The sequence below is a fragment of the Aphis gossypii genome, chromosome 1 (genome assembly GCF_020184175.1).
Source record: "Aphis gossypii isolate Hap1 chromosome 1, ASM2018417v2, whole genome shotgun sequence".
In the NCBI taxonomy this organism is placed as follows: domain Eukaryota; kingdom Metazoa; phylum Arthropoda; class Insecta; order Hemiptera; family Aphididae; genus Aphis; species Aphis gossypii.
In genome coordinates, this window is record NC_065530.1 from 1,596,596 (window position 1) to 1,620,027 (window position 23,432).

The window sequence follows — 23,432 nt, forward strand, 5'->3', positions numbered from 1 at the left end:
TAAATCCGCCTCCCTATAGCATATTAATACTAATACTCTGGGGCAAGCACGTTGCTGGGGGACAGTTTTAGATGAGGGATACTCAGGCTCAGGATGGGTCGCTGTGTTCTAGATCTTGACGTTTGTCTCGTTGGCGCTTTCTAGTCGCTATTGTTGACCCTTCAAATGTTCGGTTATATACGATTTGTCTTTTAGCAGTAACCGGAATTTAATTACCAGTCGGCATTATGTGGAGATGATTGTAGGACTTTGCAGATCATATATATTTCTTAACCTAACTTCAAATGCATATATTTAAAAAAAAAAAAGGTAGTCAAGTGGGTAACGCTCGGCTGTACAACAGGTATCGAGTGAACCTCGGGCATAGAGGAGTAAGACGCTATAATGAATATGTTAAATTTTAATCCAATGATCGATATCATTGTAAACGAAAACAGTTCATTTCTGAATGGAGATGATTTGTCAGCCTAGGATATAATGTATAAAATACATTTTAAAATGGGTACTGTAAAAGGTGCACCTTTCCTTAATCTACACCTAACCGAACCAACCATGGTTTATGTTTTAATAACCTGAATACCCCAAAATTAAATCAAGTACAGAAAATGCCAACTTAAACAACTGCAAGTGTATGTTTCAAGTTTCTATAACTAATTTTTTATTCAACTATAATAAAAATCTTAAATCATTTGATAGTAAATCGATATTTTACGAGTGAATTTGCATTTCGTAAAAATTTTTATTGACCAATGTTCAACTTTTTTTTATAATTATTGTAGTCCAAACTTATGAAAAATCTTTTATACAATAAATTTTCAACTCTTAGCTATAAGTACCAAATTGTTATATATTTTTAAAAACAATACAATTTTAGTTGGTAATAATTAATAAAAACAATACAGAATAATAATTAAAGTGATCAAATGGCAAACAGTACAATAATTGTCAAATGTCAATTGATAAAATAAACAAATAACGGTGAAAGATTTGTACACGGAACGCAAACAATATGAAATGATTGAAAACCGGAAAGTTCGAATATCACAGTGATGTTGTTGATGACTGTCATCACTGCGAAAACGAATGCAAATAGTTGGAAGGCAGTTTGATTAACAATTGTTTCAAAGTTTCAAGAATCTCAACGGCATTGGCATTGAACTAATAGACTGGCCTTGACTATAAAGTAGCTATAGAAGTAACCGGGTAAACATACTGAAATAATGTACAGAATAATGTACATATCAGTGTTGTCATTGTACATACAGCGTGCGGCAGTCAAACCCGACAATTTAAAAAGAACTGGTTAGCAGGGCTAAAGTGATAGAGATTTTGGGAATGTTCTTATTGCATTTTTATACCCGGAATTTAGTAATCATGAAGCATTGGTCGAGTGAACAGCGTGCGTTCGTGGAAAAAACGTATTACAAGAATAATGATATATGTATGGCTAACCAAGGAAGGCGTTTGTGTAACATAATCTTTAAAAAATGAAGTTTTTAAATATAGAACATTAAATTCCACTTGTGTAGTTTTTATTTGTTTGGCGAAAAATTAATAAAAAAATGTTTTTCTATTTTTTTTAATTTTTGTAAATCGTCGGATTTGACCTGCCGCACCCTGTGTATATAAATATAATATTAACATTGTGCAGTCACAAGTCACACACGAAAAGCGCCCTTTAACTATGACCGTTTTACGTGTATAAAAGGCCAGTCTATTAGTATAAGGTCTATGATTGAACCTATAACCCAAGATAGGCGACCATCCTTTTTTCGGTGGTCGGGGGTTTGTGTTACCGAAAAAACTTTATGCAAGTTATAAATATATTATTTTGTTCACTTTTTCGAAATTAAAAAAAAAAATACTCAAAAGAATTTACTCAATCATGCATGATAAAAAGTATTTTACCAAATACATAATTCAGTTTTAGAAATAAATACTCCTCCTTTCATCAAGTTCATAGAATAGTCGTGTTTCTAGAACAAAATCAGTTTTACTCAGTAAAATTTTTGATTTGATAGATGTTGCCCAACTATTTGATCGAGTTTGGCACAAACCCCTCTTACACAAACTTCTTCTACCTACTCCACTGTACTTTCTTCTCAAACCCTTTCTCACCCATCGTACATGTATGGCACGCTGTAATTAAGAACTATCCTAAGTCCATCCCATGAAAGCAGGTGTACTTCAAGGCAGCATCCTCGCTCCTTTATTATACAATTTTTACACTGCTCATATTTTCCATACTACCAACACTAGCCTAGATACTTTTGCAGATGACAGGTTATAAATAATATCTTCTAACTTATATAAAAACATCCAAGATACTTTACTAAGACACCAGAATTGATTTAAATTATCAAGGAAAACAAATCAACCCACATCAGGACATTAATCACTTTTAAGACTCTTAATAATAACATTTTATTTTATTAGAGGTTTTATGAAATATTCTTATTTTAATCAGAAATAAAAAAATCTACATCTAATAAAATTATGTATTAATTAAAAATTTGCATTTTATACATTACAATTAATAAAAACATGACTGATAATAATAATTGTTATTATATTTTAAATTATATTGTACACACATTTTATACATTATAAATGTACGACAATAATATTTATTGTTTTATCATACAAAATATTTTTAAAAATCAGTTATTATTGTACAGCAATGTCATAAGTCATAGATTTATTTTGTACGTTGTTTCTTTAAAGTAGGTTTCTGGAATACTTGTTTCATGCCTGCTGCTTGATTTGTATGAAATTTCAAGTTTTGTGCAGTTTCAGACACCCAGGGTGAATCAAAGCTAGTTGTGTCTTGATCAACCAAATGTGTGTATTTTGTGCGTCCACTACGACCAAAGTTTTTAACCTAAAATAAAAATAAAATGTACAATATTCGAAATAAATTGATAATATTTTGAATAGCTTACTTGCATAACTTTAGGCAAGATTGTCTTGTCAAAGTGATCTTCAAGAGTGGCTGATGAATAATCTCTCTTGAAAATATCATTTTCTTCATCCTGTAAAAAAAATTAAATATAACTAGGTAGTGAGTGTTTTAAAAATATTATATTTAGTGTTTAATGAATAAAACAATACTTACCAAATAAAATACTCCACGGTGGTAATATTTTTGCATAAATTTATATTTGCCTTTAGCTGCTTTATTAGTAACTTGTTTTGGATTAAGTCTAATTTCCAACCTTCTTTCTTCTTCAGTTAAATTCCTAAGACGTTCTATTTCTGCCTTATCAAATTCTCGCCTAAAACAAATATATATGAGTTAATAAAAAGTTAATTTAAATTTGTTTGATTGTTTAAATGTTAGAAACATTGGGTTGATATCCTATAATTTAAAAAGTAAAATATCTTTTAAAAATTAAGTAATTATAAAATGCAAAAATATATAAATATTTTTAAATATTACTGTTCATGTTCTTCTCTGTCTCTCTTGATGCGTTTTAATTCTCGAAGTTTCCATGCTTCATATTCGTTTTCATCATTTTCATCATCTGTGTTTACATCATTTAAACATGGTTCAGAAAGTGCACTGTTTGCTTTTGATAAGGATTGTTCCTTACGAATTTCTTCTTCAACCATCTATTTATGAATAATAATATTAAATTATATCAATGTTACTATATTAGTTGTAAATAATTTGGACTACTGAGTACCTATCTCAATAAATACTTTTAATATTTAATTTATATTGTTTGTAATAATTATCTAATTATTATTATTATTTTTTTATAACTTTTAATAATGAGAGACCATAGAAAATACCCAAATATCTATTCATTTTTTATATTACTCTTAATGTAGCTCTGCGTCTTTCTTCTGCTATTTTCTTTTGTTCATATTCCAATTGTTTTTGTTTTATTTCTTCTTTTTCTTTTTCCAGTATAGTAACACGTTCTTTCTTTCTTACAAAAATTGGCTTAAGACGAGGACCAGTTTCTTCATCAGATGCTGAAATAAAATTATAATTTTATATTAAATTATAAACATTTATAAGTATAATCATTTACCGGAATAGTCTTCATATTCTGAAGATTCATCACTATCATCATCATCTGAACTATGTCCTTCATCTTCTTTTTCAAGAACTTCATTCATTTCCTAACATTGAAAACAACATTATTTTTAAGACTAAATTAAAGTTTAATTATTTTATAACTATTTAGCGATTTCAAAGTATATCAACTATATTTATACATAATAAACCTTAAAATTTTGTCCGCTACTTAAAAGGGTGAGGGGTCAATTAAAAAATGAATAATATTAAAAAAAATTATACACGTATGTATATTTAAATTATTTTTATGTATAAATGTACTTATAAGTATTATTATTTAAAATCAAATCAGTTACTTTAGTTCATAAAAATATTTCAATAACATTTTAACATATATGTTAAGTGAAATGGTCATTACCTATAATGAATAAGATAAATTATAATAGTATAGTAATGTGTGAAATATACATTGTAATAAAATATGCTTAGATAATAATTACAATAAAAATTAACAAAATCTAGCCATAAGTGTCCTATTTTATTTATATTGATCTAACAAGGTTACAGGACCAGTTCGGGTAGAAGAGATAATTAACCAATTACTCCTTAACTGAATAGGATTAGGTACTAATATTGATAGCTACATAGTTTAACTAATGAATGCAATAAATTGAGAGATTATGAGAAAAATATGCAACAATTAAAACATATAATTTTAAAATTTGATACATTTAATAAAATTAAATTGATTGGACATTTTTAACAATTTAACTTTTATAATGTATTATGTAATATAATAAAATTAATAGTTAAGTAAAAAAAAAAAAAATGTCATTTTTGAGGAATTTTTATTCCAATTAGCCTTGATTATATCCAATAAACGTATATATTCATTAAGCCCATAAAGTTACATAGGCCCGTAAATTGATTATTTTATGTAAAAATAAAAAATAAAAAATGAATTATATTTTTGTTACTTTACTTTACCTTTTCTTTAGTTTGGTTCAAAACTCTTTGTCTTAATCGTTGTCTTCTCTTCTCTATTTCACTGTCGCTAAGTTCTCCATCATCATCATTACTATCTTTTTCATCACCAGATACCTGCCTACGACTTCTACGATTACGTTCAGCATCAGATTCGCTATCAGATGAATCATCCTTAATAACTTGTGGCTCATGCAAAGGTCGCCTCTCTTTATGCTTATGCCGAGCAGTTAAACCACCCAAACGTTTGAGACGTGCATCATTTAAGGCATCTGATGGTAAGTGAATCATCTGTTCTGGGTCAAAATTAGTGGTAGGAGAAGCACCTCGTACTTTACGAGATTCCAAAAAGTCATCATCATCTGATTCTTCTTCAGATGTAGACTCTGGAGCATATTCTGGACGTTTGCCTTGAACATATCTGTGAACCTTTACTTTTTGCATTGATACTTCACCTATGAAACCATAAAAATAAAGTTAGCTACTGTACAACTGTACAAGACATTATTATGCAGGTAATTAAAATTGTAGTATTACCTTTCTCATTTCGCACAGGAATAGCACCAGCTGTACTTTGAATTTCCTCCATTTTAAACAAATACGACGGAATCCAGGAACGGCAGGAACTAGACACTATAATACTATATTATAATTTAAACGTTTATAACTTAAAGGATTATAATTTATAATACATTATTTGAGTGTTAATGATAATCACGGTAAATAGTAGAATGTAGATATTATCTATCGTGTTGATAATAATAACAGAATATAAAAATATTATAAATTATATTCGATTGAGTTCAGCGGCCAATGGCCATTGGTAATTGAACAGCTGTGATATGCTTTTTATTTCATGATTTTTATCAAAGATAATTTCTTATCTTTCTATTTTTTAACATTCGTTGTACTTCAAAGTTACAATATATTATTACTATAATTGTTGTAAAATACAAATAATTAATTTTATAATTTTTCATCAACTATAACTATATTTGTAGATCAACGTTTGGCGATATTGTCAATATGGGACACACTTGGTCGGAATATGTCGCTCCAGAGACGACCCCGTTACGAGACAAACCATCTCAGTTTGAACCTCACTTTGGTTTTACGACAGAAAGACGAGAGAAAAGTAATGTATCAACCACACGTTGACGATTTAAGTTTCATTGTGCATTATACAATGTATTAAATTTTGAACTAAATTCTTCTTTAGAAATGATTGCTTCACTGGCAGAAATGGAATCTGCTAAAGTTCCGTTGGATGCCAGAGACTTTTGTACACACATGTTATTGAATTTAAGAGGTTGTATCAGGGATCACTTTCCATTCAATCACCATTGTCATCATGAAAGAGAAGAATATTACGAATGCCAATATCACGAGTAAGTCATACTTTATAGAGTTGCAGGTTTTCGACAGACTTATAAAATTCGAGCATGCATTATTCTATTTTGTCCTTAACTTATTCATCAAGTTATTTACTATCATGATTATACAGATTATACATATTATAAGTCTGGACCTGTATAATTTATATGTAACTTAGTCAATTTTTGTGTCACTTATAAAATAAACAAGCTGATGAAATATTGTTTCATTTTGATAGCAATTGTACAAGATTGTTGCTTGACCCTTTTACTTTTGTAACAAAATTATAATTATATATATATATATATATATATATGTATAATATTCTATATTGCTTTTGAATATATTCCTGTGGAAATTTTAACATAACTATTAAGTGTTTTTAATTATAAATTTTAGTTATTTGGATCGTATGAAGGACTATGAAAGAGAAAAGCGATTATTACAAAGAAGACATCAATTGAGACAAGGAGGTGCACCAAACGCAGAAGAAGGCACAATCAGTGCTTAAATGGTATTAATATCATTTAATAATTTAGGTAATTATAATAATTTCTATTTAGAATACAGTGATTATAGTTACATTTTGTTAGATTTAAGTGTTTATTTTAACTCATATATCTGATTAAAATGTGATTGAAAAAATATTTAAATGTAGTGTTCGATATTTAATTTGTTTCATAATAAAATTATATCAATACTTTTTAAACATTTTTGTATTTTATTTAGTTATACACCTACATAGTTTAATTATTTTTGTTTTATGTAGTTAAATGAATTTAGTAATTTTTCTGTAACAAAAATTAGTTTTTAAATGTCACAAAGTTCATATTTTTATTATTTTATGAAAGGTTTTATTCGTTTTATGCATAATTAAATAATTTAGGATAGATATTATTAGATGCTATATTTCAAACTGATAAATTTTATTGCCAAACTTTTATTTGGCGAATTTTCTAGCTAAAAGTAGTTCCGTTTAAGTAAAATATTGAAGTAGGTTGTAGTCTAAAATATAAAATAAAATTATCAGCGTCAAATGTAATTTTGATAATTGTGTGTTATTGTGACTACTGCAATGATGAACGCGACTACCTTAAAGTATTAATTGAGGTCGAATGCATAGCGTGCAATACATGTTTTTTAATATGTTTATAATAATACAAAACTATCCAAAGCTAATGCCAATGTATTTATTGATAATGTTGTTGGCAAAATTATAGGCCATGGGCATTGTTTTTTTTTAACCCTGTGACCTACCTTAGGTGGTGTTGCCTAGCAAATTGAGGGATATTTTCGTTTTGAATGTTCGAGCAAGCGATTGGCAACGCTGGCCCCTAAAACTAGAAATAGAATTCACTTGCAAAATGCAAGATTAAATTGGGACACGGCGTCGCTAAAATCCATAATATATGGTAGTCGCGATAATGCACAAGTATCGTAATTTTCATTATAATAAGGAAAAATAGGTATGTTGTGAAAAATATTTCAACCCATGTTTAACTATTTATATATTCTTTCAGTTTTTTTTAATAAAATATTCTTTTTTTTTGTGTTACTGTTTAATCAATCAATTTACTGTTGGATTAAAATCTGTAATGTTTAAAGTAGCAAAATTTATATGTGAAAACAACATTTAAATATCAAGGCATTTATTTTTCTTCAAAGCATGTGCATTTTGCTGTTTATTTACTGTTTTGTGTCTTATGAAAATTAAATTCCTTTGCTTACTGTTTATTAACACATGACTGCATTTGTCTTTTTGCAGTCTTCATCCAACGTGTATGTCACTTTTCTAAAAATAACATAAAAAATTGTTTGTATACGTTCAAACAGCTTATAAATACATATTTTAAAACATGCGTTTAATGACGCTAAAAAATAATAAAATAATATTAAGTAACGTATAGAGAATTAACACCATTTATTTTAAATATATATTGGACACCAAATGGCATCAGTACACAGTCAATGTGTTTAGGCATTCATCATTATTTATTATAAATAGTTGTAGTTAATTAAAATGTACATGATTCTTTGAAAACTACATTTTAATAAAATATCAATAACGTAAAACAAATGTCTTTTTATCATTAATAGATAAACAATTTAGTTTTTCTCAAACATTTAACATTGTGTAATTAATAGAAACTTAAAAACTGCTAAAACTGGAATATTTACTATTATTATTTTATAATGCGGTAGATTAACAATTTTTTTTTTATTATATTATTTCAGTCTGATAAATTTTGTTGTTTGGTAGTACCTATGATATTTATAAATTTATTACGTAATCCTTGATCTTAAAATGCAATTTTAATCATTTTTACATAGAATTTTCCAAAGTGATACAGAAGTATGAATTTATAAAATTAAAGACAAAATTGTTGAATTTGTTCAGCAATAATTATCAAAAAATCAGATTACAAAGTCAACAAAATTAGATAATATAATATGTATGATGATAATATGATAAGTTTATCATTAAAATTATAATTTAATGCAATTTCCAAATGTTTACCTTCCTGAGATTAAATTATTGCATTACACTGTATGTATAAATTAAATTGGTTTTAAATATAAATAAATATTATGGAATTGGGTCTTTAAAAGACAAACAATATTACTTAGAAAGTTGATTTAAGTCAACACAAAACTTCTGAATTACATTCTGTTTTATGTTCCAATATTAAAATGCTATCTTTATCAAATGTCTACTTCCTATTTTTGTTTTATAATATCACATTTGTATTATAATCATATTATTGAGTTATTATGACTAATATTATCTTATAAACTGTTATATATTTAAAAGAGTTAGTTTTAAATTTCAATATTTATTATTATTATAACAATTTTACATTTTTTTTTCAAGTCCATCATACCCACTAATTATTTAAATATTTTGAAATTTGTTACTAAACATAAAATAAAAAAGCTGAATACTATTATGCATTCTTCACATTTTGCTCACCTCGACACAAGATTTGTGTTAATAAATTATAAATAAACTATTGATCACTTTAAAAAAATATTCTGAGCAAAGTTTGAATCATAGTTATTATTATTTATGCATCAGTAACTTTACTTTATACTTATAAAATCTTTTTCTAATAAATAGAATATTTGCATAAATTAAAATTGTTTTAAAAAATTATACTGTATAAACTATTTAATTTTAAATATTTTTACATATCTATTAGATTCATTTATTTTTCCAAGTTAAATAGTTCAATTCTTTAATGTAGTTATTTTATAAACATGTTATAAAACATTTAAAAATAAAAATATACAGTGGATCCTTGATAACTCGAATTAGGGTGTTGTTCACCTTGGAGGGTGAAAAATATAGTTATCGAGAATTTGACTTATAGAGGTTCGAGTTATCGAGGTCCTACTGTATATGAATTTATAAAAAATTGCATTTTAAATGTTTGATTATAGTCTATTATAGGTACAACACAAAATCAAATTATATGTTATAAATAGTTTTAGATTTTGAACGAAGTGATGAATGTGCCTATTGATTTTACAATGATGTGTGTTTTTTTTTTGTGTCTGTGTACAGCATAACTAGTCGAAATAATGCTTCAATTTCTAGCTTTAGGAGTGGTTTCCGATGGAAAAGTTAATATCCTTGGTGCATTATACAGGTCAAAAGTAAACATTTTCCAACAGTTTTCAAAAAAATCGAGAAAAACACAAAAAAAGTGACGGTAAAACGGGAATTTTTACGCAAAACCAGTTTTCGACTAAATCGATTTTTTTATATGGTTGTAATTCAAAAACTAATCACTGTAAATAATTTAAATTTACACTATATGGTTATGTTAGTATTATCTATATACAGTTAAATTTTCAAAAAATTTTGACTTTTTTGAGTTATTTATAGACCACTGAAATTTTCTATTTTTATGAGATTTTTTTTTTGAAATGTCGATAAAAAAATTTTGGATTACCAAAAAAACTTTAAAATTTAATACAAGGTTCATTATGAGTTTTTCTTATTCTAGCTAAAAAAAATTAAAAATCGTTAGTCACAATTTTTTTTATAAGCATTTATAGTTCAAATTTTTACGTAATCTGTCGAAAACGCAAAAATTTGCTAGTAATTTAGAAGTTGAAAAATCATAAAAATTTTCGCGTTAATAACTAAGCATTAAAAATACAACACTAAGTTTTCAATAAGTTTTCTTTTAAGTATCTACCTATAGAGAAAACTCGAAGCATCATTATAGGAAAAATTTTAAGTGCGTTTGAATTTTAAATTTTTACGAAATATCGTAACGATAACGATTTATTCTCAAACGATTTCAAATATTTGTTATTATTCAAAAATTTCACCAGTTATTTAGATTGGCATTTTTTTTTTACATGATTTAATTTTCAAAATATGTTGACTTTTTTTGATTTATTTATATACAACTGAAATTTTCAATTTTTTTGGTCCAATAAAAATATTTGAAAATTTAATACAAAATTTCTCATAAGTTACTCTTATAGTGCACACAATCAACAATCTTCTTTTGTGATTGATCATTATAATACAAAGTTAGTACACTATTCCTCTTTAGTTAGTCTTATAGTAATTCAACAATAAATAATTATAAGAATACATAGGTACAATTTTTTTTTATTAGCATTTGAAGTTCAAATATTGACAAAAATTCATCAAAATCATGAATATTTGCAAATTATTTTGTAGGTATAATTCATAAAAAATGTTGCATAAGTAGTTAAGAGTTGAAAATGTAATACAAGATTTTTCATAAGTTTAGCTTATAATAATTATAAAAGAACTTAAATTTTGGTATATTCAGGCCATTAAAACATAATAAACCACCTTTTTCACCAACCACTGGAAATTTTATCCTAGGCTGACAAATCATCTTCGTTCAGAATCGTTTTTCGTATACAAAGATAACTATCATTATTCATTAGGTTCAAATTTAACACTCCTATAATATATAATAGTGATCCACACGGCACCTGTACAGCAGAGCGGTACCCACTTACCCGCTTTTATTTTCATATTAAAACAAATTTTTACTTTAAATAATTTAAGTTATTACGGTTTTTAACAACTAATGGTATTGATTTATTTTTAAGATAATAAACATTTTATAATTTATAAGAAATTATTAAATTTAACTAAAAATATTTTTTTACAAAAACTTTTTTTTTACTATATAATATCATGAGTTTAAGATAATCTGATGATTAAGTACCTAAACAAGAAATACCCCTTCAAAGTCTAATAATTTTCTTATTAATAGGTTTAATAAAAATAAAAACTTCCTATTAGTTTGAAGAATAATTATATATTTAATTTATTATTTAAGATATAGATAATTTAATAAACAATTATGCAAGTATGACAAAAAAGTCATGTAAATTAAATAAAATATTTTACACATCTAAAAAAAAATATAAAATGTATTTTAACAAATTAATAATTTACAGTAGAAAATTATAACATAAGTGATCATAATTAATTTCGTTAATTTCGTACTTAATAACCAAACATATTGAAGATTACACAATACACTATAATATTTGTTATAACTTTTTTTTTCCAGAGAAATATTGAATATTATGAAGAAACACATGCAAATATATGAGCAATATGAATCTTTAGAATGTGGTATAGATATTTTGTTCTGATTATATGTTATATAAAATAATAAATAAAACTCACTTTGTATTGATATAAATGAAATATGTACTACTTAATTTTTAATTTCACCATGAAAAATAAACAAATGACAGTAAAATATATATGTATATAAAAAAAAAAAAAATAATACAAATTATATAGCTTAATAGGTACCTCTACTAAATGAATAAGATCTTCTGAAGACGTCACATCAATAAGTACTGGTTTCAAATGGTGCTAGACTAGTTCAAAAATTACTTCTATGCACCACTACGAAACCAGTATTCACTGACGTTTAACAATCCGAATACACAGCTCTCGTTTTATATACTATGTATGGATACACTTTGATACATCCAAAAGAAGAGTGTTGTGAATACTGTGCTTGTCCGTCGGGAATCCTTTGACTTATATACGCAAAATAGTTTTGTTCTATGATGATCTATCCTATTATCGCATATAGAGGGAAAAGGTGTGCAGCAGCGACGTTGCATAAAATATAACAGTAGGCAGGTACTCATTTGTTTCCATTCCCTTGATTCATAAAAATCATATTATATTCTTGGGTATTATTATTGTTTTAAAATATCTGTCCTTAGAACTTACCATGCGAGTACAATTTCCTCAGGGTTGATGGGTGGGAACACGTGGTAATGCAAGACGACTGTCGAAACCCGATACCTGGTGGCTTACAGTCTCATACTACCGGTGTCTGGTAACAATATTATAAGGCTTCGTGTGTTGGTCAATGAATAAAACTCGTTTTTCTTTCTTTTTTGTTTTAGTTAAATCTAGCGAAAATTTTTAACTGAACGCTTGTTGTTTTCATTGTTCCCATCTAGTGATAGGCAATTCGTCTAACTGTAAAATATAATATATTAATATAATAGCCTTGGAACTATTTAAAACAGATTAATAAAATATTATTATTTTCTATTTCTTTGTTAAAAAAAAAATTTAAAAAGAAAATTGGTAGGTATTCGATTTAATAATCAACGTATAATATAGAGTTTTATTTCATAAGTCAGTATATATCAACTGTTAAATTAATTTTATAAAAAACATTTACTATCAGCTATTTATCTTTAGATAAATAAAATGAATTAGTAAATCTTTTAATATTGTACACTCCGTATCAAAATTGAATGTAGTTATGATGACGATATAATTGATTTGATTTGAATTATAGTACTATTGACAAAATTAAATAATATAACACGACACGGGTATATTTTGTGTAGACGTAAAACTCATGGCGCACACGATTAACCAAGAGACAATAACCTACTATTTGTCATCGTTTATATAAAAAAAATGTTTGATGTAACGCATGTATGTCATATTTTGTAAGTACTTATGTATATATCTATATTTTGTACGAAAATTGCCAAATTTTCCTATTTCCAATGGGCTTGATCATAAATATATATTCATATACATTTACTATGACCTTATAACCTAATATACACAAAACACCATTAAACCAATTATGTCCACTGAAATTTTTCAAGGCCATCGGAACTTATTTTACGACTAATATCGATATACATTTATATATTTCAATATGCACCTATGTATTTTGGCATACCATGACTAGTCGTTTTTGTTTAAACAACTTTATTCTGTGGAATAATCGTAGTACGATTTGTTGAAACAAAAACTATAATGCAATTTTACAGTGATGACAATGATAGTTTAATTTTATGGCAACTCCTAAATAACATTAGCGAACATCACGGACTAAGATATACCTTACCTATGTCTTAGTCCGTGGCCAATCTTAATCGTTTATTTAAAAAAGTTAAAATGATTAGATTAGATTTTTTGTATCACGTAAATTTGGCCTATACGTTAAAATTTAAAAATATTCTATTAATAAATATAAAACAAAAAATTTTCGTAGTTTATTTTAGTTTTTTTCAATAATTATCTGAAATTCTAAACAACAAGTATGTATTTAATTATTATTATTATAGGGATTTTCTTTGGTGAATATAAGACAGTTTTCTTAGTACAATATTCATAATATGAAATTTTAAATTAATGTATTTTCGTATTTGAATGTAATTTTTTCATTCTATGTATAGATCCAGATATTTAAGGCGATTTCGTCAATTTTGTGAACCGAACACAAACTTTTACGATAATATAACTAAGATTCATTTTAAAATACTGTTTAATTTAAAATTTTTTTTTTTTACCTCTCGTCGTGTAAAAAATTTAAATAAAATCTCAGCTACAAAGCACGTTGTTAAAATTTGACTTTTTTGTTTTTACGAGACGTGAATATATATATTTATATGAATAAAATATTTTGACACTTACTGTAAATAATTGTCTCTTTTCTATTAATTTAACATTTTTAATCATATCATTACACTCTACACTAGGAAAAACTAAATTATAGCTTAAAAATAATAATAATAATAATAAAACCTTATATGCTGCGCTCAGGTACAAAATAATAATATAATACATTGCTCCACTTCGCTCCGCAGGTAGAACTATAATAAGGTACACACATCACAAACTGCGGTGCTCTCGCGACTTCCCTTATATTATTATTGTAGGTATATATGTACGCAATTTACGAACCCACCCCCTGTGGGTTTTTTTTTATAATCCACAGCATTCCACCGGAGCATCGGGCCATTATTATTATTATTATTATTATTACTATTGTTGTCGTTGTTGTTGCATGTACAGCGCCGTTCAGAGGCAGACTCTACTTACCACCTTATAGTATTAAAATATAATATTTACCAGGGAAATATACATACGTACCATAATAATATGAATTCAAGCTATAATAAACTAAATAATACTATTACCTATTAAACTACGCAGTATAACATGGATGATATAAATTTTATTAATAAAATAATTACGATATCGTATAGTTTTTAGTTCGAATTGGTAATGGTATATAAATTCGCAATCATATATTATATTATTAGTACATACTATTACACATTCAATATTTTATGTATTTATATTGTATCATGAATGTATTATAAGAAATCTATTTATATATTATTTTAATATTACCAGTGATAAGCGCGATATCCTTAGGCCGTCTTTCTTCGGGGGTGTAAACGCCGCCACTAACGACAACGCCGTCGGGAACGAATGAATCGAGGGAGAGTAAAACGATAGACGACGGCAACAACGAAACGATCGGACTACGACTGAACAGCACCACCGCGGGCGCGCGCACACTCACGCGCGATCGGTTTTTAAGGTTTTTTCTCTTCTTTTTTTTTTTCTCGCTCGCTTTTCCTTCAGCACACGCCGCCGCCGGACGACTCGCCCGATCGGTGCCGGGTGCCTGATGAATGAACCCACACACCCGCCGGAGCGCGCCCGGCGACTGACGCATTTCGGTGGGAGTTTCGGACCAACGGGCAACGGCGACAATCGACTGGCGGGAAAATAATGTCGATTATTTTTTTCATCATCATTTCATTATTATTATTATTATTTATCCATCGCTTCTTGTTCTTTGCGCGCGCACACACATGCACACACTGAAATATGCGATCGCACGCATATCATATATTATACAGGTTGATTCATCAAGCATACTCATTGCTCACCCCTTTTTTACTTAAATAATGCATTTATTCATATTCCTGTTTTCGAAGTATGCAAAAAAACCATAATCTTAATTAGGTACTTGGATTTTCATTTTTTTATTTGATGATTAAGACTTCAACAGCAAAGGTTATTAGCCATCAGATTATAACATATGACATATTTCCATAATATATTGCCATATAAGTTAAGTTAGATTTAAAATGACAATTTAATAATAATATTTGCAATATTTAAAAATGGAGAAACTGTAATTAGATTTTTACACTACAATTAAAAAGTGCCCTGCGTGTATTTGTTTTTAAAATGAGCTTAACCACCGTTTTTAATGTAAAGATAGCAGATGATGTTTTTTTTAGAAATTTCAATGTTTCTAAATTGAAATTTGAATAAGTAGTTTTTGAGTTATTATATATTCTACACTAATAATAGGATTGTAGTCCATGAAAATGGGAGAAAGTATAAGATTAAGTATTACATACATTTTATATTTTTGTAAACATTTTTAAGGTTTTTATTATGCATATTTTAATAGTTCAGAAACTATATTTGCTTAAATTTTGATTCAGAGGTACATCAAAGTTTTCAAAAGAGTATATTTTTTATAACTTACAGTTTTAAAAAAAAGAGGTTTTCATTTGAAAAACAAACAGAAGATTGTATCGCCACAGGACATTTTTAATATGTTACGAAAAATCTGAGTATTTAAAAATGTAGCTTATAGGCTAAAAGTATTAAGTATATTCGAAAATTCCAATCAAAACCGAATTTGAATTAATACGTTATTAAAAGAAGAAAGGCGTGATGAGCTTGCACGGTTGATCACCCTGTATATGAGAACCCGCCGAAAAATCGTACGCCGCTTACACACGGGTCCGCGCGCGCGCATATTACACAATATATATTATTATTATTATTATTATTATTATTATTATTGTTATGGGGGAGAGTATTATATGTGTGTGCCGAGATCCCTTTTGGCAAACCTTTTGTTTGCAGTGCGTTCCAGAGTCGTCGTTGGTGGTGGGGATATTCGCAGCTATATAATAATACACTGTATAGTGACGCGCGTGTATAGTGTTTCGGAGTTCACTCGCACGAGAAGCCAAAAAGGGGTGTGGAAGGGCGACAGAGAGTTAGTTGAAAAAAAATTGAACCGGTAAAATAGCAGCACCGAGCACCCCGTATCACCACTAACCTTTTGCCTGCTTATATAAATTATATATATTAAAGTATTATTATTTACGTAGGTACATATGTATGTACTATATATGTTACATAAACTTCTCATCATTGCTGCTGCAGCGGCGTCCGTCGGTTTCCACTATAGGTATATCCATCTAGATTCTAGACCTATTCGTAATTCATGGGGGGAAGGTCTTTACATATTATAATTTTAAATTCCTAATTATAAAATAGTATATTAGTAATTTATTTTTATAAATATATTTTAAGATGACGTTTTTATAGTACCTACAAGTGTTATTGACTCTATCTTAGTAATGCACATGCAACTAAATGGTAAATTGTACATTCAGAATTTTGGAATATAATATATTTTACGCTATTGTTTTTAATATTTTATTTAAATGACCTATTATCACAGTTGAAGGTAAAAATATTTTTAAGGCCCTCCATATTCCATAGGCTTTTGAGATAATTTTATTTTGAAGTAAATGTATAACTTATTTATATACGTGTATTTAATATTTTAACTTATAAATTATAAGAATTTTAAAATTTTTAAATGTCCGTAATTTTTTTTCAAATAAAAATATTTATCAAATTCAGTGACGTATATAAAGGGGGTTTTTAGGGGTTCAAACCACCCTGAAATGTATAGTTGGTGTGGGCATTGATTTTGATTGTTATAATATTATATATAATATTATCATACATTTTTTTTAACCTCCCCCGAAATTAATTCCTATTTACGCCACTGAACAAATTATTCGTAGAGCTCTAAGTAATATCCTAACTATTTAATTTAATGTAAAGTTATTGTAATTTAAAAAAAATAAAATAAAATGGGTTAAATGGCGTAAAATGTATACTATTATGCATTAACTGTGCTATGCTATTCATATAGACGCTACCACCACAATCACATAATGCGCGGAGTATGACGTCTTATGGTTTAAATACACAATTTCAAAATTTTAAGAAAACAAAATTTTATAGGATTTACTAATCATTCATTTATTAAAATATAACCTTTTTTTATTAGTAATTAGTATATGTAAATGTATAATACAGCCATACAGGCAATACAGCTATAATATATAGGCAAAAATTATACATATTATATAATTGTATTTAATACTTATATAGTTATATGTAATCAGCAAGAAAAAAACAGTTCATAGTTCCGGAAAAATGAAGTGAAAAAAACTGAGAAAATTCATTAAAAAATACGAGTATATGGTAAAGGAAGTTATTCTTCTTAAAGATTATATGGATATTTAACTCGAGATATGATTTCATATTACAATACAGACAGTTATTATTTATTAATGTTATTATACTTGTACATAATCTATATTATATTATATATTAGATTACCTATGTTTATTATTTCAAATTTGGGTGGCGAAATTGCGACGAAGATCCTAAGGTAACGATGTAATCAGATCTGCAAGGTGGTCCCCATCATTTTATTTCACAAGTTTTTTAAACACAAGTTATCTATGACTGTCATATTACCTAAATAAGTGTAGCCAATATAGGTATTTTAATTGACGTATAATATAATTAGGTCTAAGCAACCAAACTTATATGTTGAAGCAACTATATTGAGCAGTTGATTGTACTACTATTGTAAGTAAGAAAAAATATTTTATATCTAATAATTAAGATTATTATAACTATAACGTTATGTTATTGTAGCTATTTAATGTCGATCATTTTCAACCATATAAAATGGTTGTTCCAACACTGAACACAGTGATATCAACTATAGGAGATTATAGGTCTCCCAACCATGTAGAATGATAGTCTGTATAGCTACCATGGTTTATGGTTGAGGTAACTATTTAAATGGTAACTGTAACTATTTATTTTTTTCCGTGTATACATCTGCAAGAGTAGTAAAAAATCGCCTATAATTTTCAAGGGCTGTAAATTTAATGCATTAAAAAACTTAAAAATACAGTTTAGGTACAATCAAAATGCACCGTATTAAGTATACATAATATGAAACTATGAACCATTATACGTATTTTAAAATAAATAATAAAAATGTATAACAAGTATTCAAGTAAATAATATTTTATTTAAAGAATAAAGACTATATTATTAATTAAGTATATAGCCATATATAGGTGTACCTATATGACGTCCGTGGATAGCGTGTAAAATGTTTGTAAGATGGAAATTAAAAAATAATTCATAAAACGTGAGTAAAAAATTTAAACTGATGAATACTATTAAAAATATCAAACAAAGTAATAAAAAAATTAAAAATAATGACCTAAAAAAGACCAAAACAGACCTTATATAAATCAAAAGTGCAATAAAAAAAAGTTTAAAAATTGAATTCATCAGTACTTAATTCAAACTTTGTGTTAAAGAAGCTATGTTTTACAATAAGCTAAAAATAATATATTTTTCTTAATAATCGCAGCCTTATATAATTATTATGTTTTTTTTTTTTTTTTTTAGAGCCATTAATTTGTATTATTTTACAGTCGATTAATGTAGGTACTCACAAAAACAGGCATTTACCATTTATTCATCATATTATTCTATATTTCTGCAATGCGGTTGTGTTAATGTACAATATACAGAGTAATTCATCAAGCAAACTCATCCTAGATTTTTTTTATTTTATATAGATAATTAATTAAAATTCTGATTTTTCGGAATTTTTAAGTATACTTACAGATTTATATATTTTTAAACTCTTGAGTTAATTTGTTCTATAAAAGCGTATTGGTACAAACTTTTGTTATTCAAGTGAGAAACCCTTTATTTATTTGCTTTATTTCAAAATTCGAATGAACAGTTTTTCGGATAACAAAATATTTATAATAAGGATAAAAGCCCTTAAAAATATACAAATTATAAATAATATCCAATTTGCTATTTATTATATTTTAACTATTTTTAAAATAAAAATATTGATTACCAGCTAATTAATTTTTCAAATCCAATATATCATGGACCTATTACTTATTATGTTTAGTACGCATTCAAGTTAAATATAACTGAAAAACTACTCGTTTAAATTTTGATTTAAATGTTCAGAAAAATTATTCGCTAAATAATTTAGAATAAAAGCGGGGTGGTGTCATTTGAAAAATAGAAGTTTGTATTTCCGCGTAACATTCTGAGTACTTAAAAAATCTCGCATGAATTTGAAATTATAATCTTTAAGTATACTAAAAAATTAGATTTTGAATAGGTAGCTATGTTATAAAAAAAAAAAAGGGTGAGCATGTTTGATAAATCAACCTTTATATTACATATTACATATAGCTATAGGTTGGGACGTCTACCACGGCTTTATTTCTGTTTCTCTTTTTTCTTAAATGTTGCGATCAATCCACAGCTTCTACCGCGCAAATTTCTTTGTTTCTTTGTATGTTTGCAGTTCGCAATCTTGTAGCAGTTAAATCTCTTAACCAACGACGTCTTTATGTATATACATACAGATATATTATATTATTATATATACTTAAGCCCCCTCCCTTCCCACAGCTAACCGTATATGTTATATACTTATATAGCACATATATAATTTACATTATCCGTTTAAATTAATTCGGTACTTGTGTGTTCCGGAAGTTTAACCATTTAAAATGACTTTATATGTTAAATCCTGTATTTTAATTATTTTTCATTTTCATGAACTTAGAAAACACAATAGGTATTATAAAATAAATAAATAATTTAAAACTTAATAGGATCATTCTATTGGGAAACAGAAATTTTTCATCTATTTTCAAGGTTTAAAATCCTCGACAATAATAATATACAAAGTAAAACATAATTTATATTTTACAAAATATTTGAAAATAAAAATGATCTTTTTAAATGCTGAGTAGTGTTAAAATGTTATTCATATGGGTACTTGAACATATTCCTATTATTAATCACTATTTTTATACGCACTTATTTAAAAAGCCATGTTTTCGACAAAAATTTATTTAACTTACTAAATACTATTTATAATTAATGTAGATAATGCTAATAGTAAAACAAATTACTTGAACGATAATATAAATATATCACAAAATATATTTAGTTTTAGAGACTAATAAACTGATAGACTGTCGTCTGTCACCGATCACCGTCTTCAATCAAAATCGTTTTTCATTTACAATGATCATTGAATTAAAATTTTACACATACATTACAGCGAGTTAGGTATTTAATCTCAAGGTACATTACAGCAGAGCAATTATTTGAAATTTGAACCAGTTTATAAGTATATTATAGTATTTACTACTGTACACGGCTATTTCCTGTGAATCTTAGTTTTATATTATACTCTCATAAACACTTTTTTCACGTATTACCATAATATTATAATATACTCATTGCTCAATAATATAGTATCTATTGCCTGTATATAGATATACCTATACATTTTTTATTTTATTATTCCATGTTAGCTATTTACCTATTACCTTTAACCTTAGATCGTATAATATGATCTAAGCCTTTAACCTTGCAATTATGTTTTTTTAATCAGCGTTTTTTTATCTAATCGACATAATAATATAAATAAGCTGTATTTATTTTTGATTTATATTCATACACGTACTTATATCTACAATGTATATATTTTATTATAATTTTGAACTCATAAATGGTATTTAATATTCATATCAAATCTTGCTTGGGTAATAATATCTCTATATACTCAGTGATTAGTCTTAGTTTTAGTAATTAAAATATGACGTGTAGAGAAAGATTATAATATATAATACTACAGTCTACAGATATTTGTTTAATGTCTAAATAGCATAATAAGCGTATATAGCTGCAGCACACTCTCCATATTCTGTATTTTAGTATACCGTTTACTAGTAATATTTATCTTTAATTATACAAATTATGTATAGTGTTTTTCCTTTACTAATCAAAATATACAGTACCTATATAAAGTAAATAAAAATTGAAAAAAAATGCATTTAAAATTGAACGAAAATAATTTAGAGAATATTGATTGTCTCCGTCTTTTACAAATACACAACTTCCAAATATACGCCCAGCTGTTCACATTTAACTTTGTTAGTTAGATTATTATTAGAGTGAATTGATTGACCTAACTAGTTAGGCTAGGTTAGGTTTCAATTATTTAAATTTTTAATTGAGTTATACATTTTTGATTATGTTAATTATATATAGTTACATAAAAATGTTCAGAACTTACTTAAAAAATTAAATATAGTGTAAAAATCCAACGTACAAACACAAATAGTATTATTACCTTTAAGTTTGATAATAGATTAATTCTCACTAATATTAAAAATAATGAAGCTAAACGTGTTCACTGCTATAAAAATTGACACTGTGTAATGGCTGTATGTTCCCTTGCACTTGTCGGTTGTGGTATTCTCTTAACTACAAAGTTTTAGTTATAATCTATAAGTACTAGTACCTATGTGACTATTAAATAAATATATAATATACGCTCTGTTATATTATATTATGTATATTTATACAAACATATTTATTTACAAGTTGTCATCTTCTAATTTTTACTGAAATATAACACGTGAAATTGTGGAACTGTGATGATGGAAGAATAGAATGCGAATTATTATTATTATGTATAGTATCGTATTTCAATAACATATACATTACAATATTTAGGACATTTAACATTAAAAAATACTTTTATAGTGATACCTATCTGGCTCTATCCATATTGTTAAAATGTATAGTTTCATAGTTACGCGTACTAGAATTATAGAATTAGAATCTAAGAATCAGTTTCTAATTTTGTATAAAGTTATCAAAAACTTAAACTAAAATCTTTATTAAATTAATATATTATAATTAATAACTTGTAAATAGGTATCATTATTAAACAATCAACATGTTTATAAAAGTCACATTAATGGATTGTGCAATATTCTTGTATCAATCGTGTGAAACACTTTAAAATCGAGGTCTATATTTCTAAGACCACGTACAGTGACGTACCCACTAATAAAATATAAAAATCTACTGTGAAATTTCAAGATATTTATGTGTAATTTTTGTAGTGTTTGCATTTTTATTTATTTATAAGAATTAAGAAGACAAAACGCAAAGGCATATATCTATGTACATTTATATTTATATTATAATATGTACAGTTTTACAGTTGTATTTGACAACACTAATAAATAACTAGGTGTTAATATAAGGTTTAACAATATTATATAATCTACAATTTTGATAAATAAATAATTAAAAAAAAAAAAAAATGTTTTCACTCTAAACAAAATTATTTTGGATGTATTGGTTTTCATTTTTCTGAATGTGTTTAAAAATAAAAATTAAAATTCTTTTTAATCTCCAACAATAATTATAGTTTCTGTTAGTAATTGTACCTAGTTAGGAGCTTAGGCGGAGGTAAAAAATAGTGAATTTCTAGTTTTTCAAATTATTAAAACAAAAAATGTGCGAAAACAAGATTACTTAGGCAACACGTAGTTTTCGACCAATTTGATTTCGTTTTAGATTCGGAGCAAAGTGGAAGGGTTTTAAATAATTTTTTCAAATAAAAAAAATTATCACCTAACGCATGTGAATATTTTTTAGTATCTATCTAATAGCATCTAATATACCTATATCCTATGTACA

The 23,432-nt window shown here is 26.6% G+C and overlaps 2 protein-coding genes and 1 long non-coding RNA gene across 4 annotated transcripts; 1 reads left to right on the forward strand and 2 right to left on the reverse strand.

Moving 5' to 3' along the window:
* Positions 1-2,484: 2,484 nt before the first annotated feature.
* LOC114120774 (microfibrillar-associated protein 1) lies at positions 2,485-5,747 on the reverse strand. Its single transcript, XM_027982798.2, has 8 exons — positions 5,549-5,747; positions 5,015-5,466; positions 4,041-4,131; positions 3,824-3,981; positions 3,440-3,612; positions 3,116-3,275; positions 2,943-3,032; positions 2,485-2,881 (listed from the first exon to the last, which is right to left on the reverse strand). Exons 1-8 carry the CDS (start codon positions 5,598-5,600, stop codon positions 2,699-2,701), a joined length of 1,359 nt encoding a protein of 452 aa, XP_027838599.1. The 5' UTR covers positions 5,601-5,747; the 3' UTR covers positions 2,485-2,698.
* A 156-nt stretch (positions 5,748-5,903) lies between these two features.
* On the forward strand, positions 5,904-12,101 carry LOC114120775 (NADH dehydrogenase [ubiquinone] 1 beta subcomplex subunit 7). 2 transcript variants are annotated; one of them, XM_027982799.2, is made up of 4 exons: positions 5,904-6,146; positions 6,231-6,399; positions 6,785-6,924; positions 11,962-12,101. In XM_027982799.2, exons 1-3 carry the CDS (start codon positions 6,038-6,040, stop codon positions 6,894-6,896), a joined length of 390 nt encoding a protein of 129 aa, XP_027838600.1. In that variant the 5' UTR covers positions 5,904-6,037; the 3' UTR covers positions 6,897-6,924; positions 11,962-12,101. The 2 variants fall into 2 exon arrangements, with proteins under 2 accessions (XP_027838600.1, XP_027838601.1); XM_027982800.2 differs by having other exon boundaries at positions 6,785-6,899.
* LOC114120776 (uncharacterized) lies at positions 7,871-15,447 on the reverse strand. The gene is made up of 4 exons (XR_003592151.2): positions 15,087-15,447; positions 12,645-12,899; positions 12,213-12,572; positions 7,871-8,177 (listed from the first exon to the last, which is right to left on the reverse strand). It is a non-coding gene; the product is annotated as an uncharacterized LOC114120776 (long non-coding RNA).
* Positions 15,448-23,432: the final 7,985 nt, after the last annotated feature.

Bases quoted from the DNA above. Each gene is read 5' to 3' on its own strand.
- LOC114120775 (XM_027982799.2), top strand. From the start codon at position 6,038: ATGGGACACACTTGGTCGGAATATGTCGCTCCAGAGACGACCCCGTTA. The intron at 6,147-6,230 runs GTAATGTATCAA...ATTCTTCTTTAG, and splicing joins GACAGAAAGACGAGAGAAAA to AAATGATTGCTTCACTGGCA. The intron at 6,400-6,784 runs GTAAGTCATACT...TATAAATTTTAG, and splicing joins TACGAATGCCAATATCACGA to TTATTTGGATCGTATGAAGG.
- LOC114120774 (XM_027982798.2), bottom strand. From the start codon at position 5,600: ATGGAGGAAATTCAAAGTACAGCTGGTGCTATTCCTGTGCGAAATGAG. The intron at 3,982-4,040 runs GTAAATGATTAT...ATTTTATTTCAG, and splicing joins AGAATATGAAGACTATTCCG to CATCTGATGAAGAAACTGGT. The intron at 3,276-3,439 runs GTAATATTTAAA...TATTTGTTTTAG, and splicing joins GACAGAGAAGAACATGAACA to GCGAGAATTTGATAAGGCAG.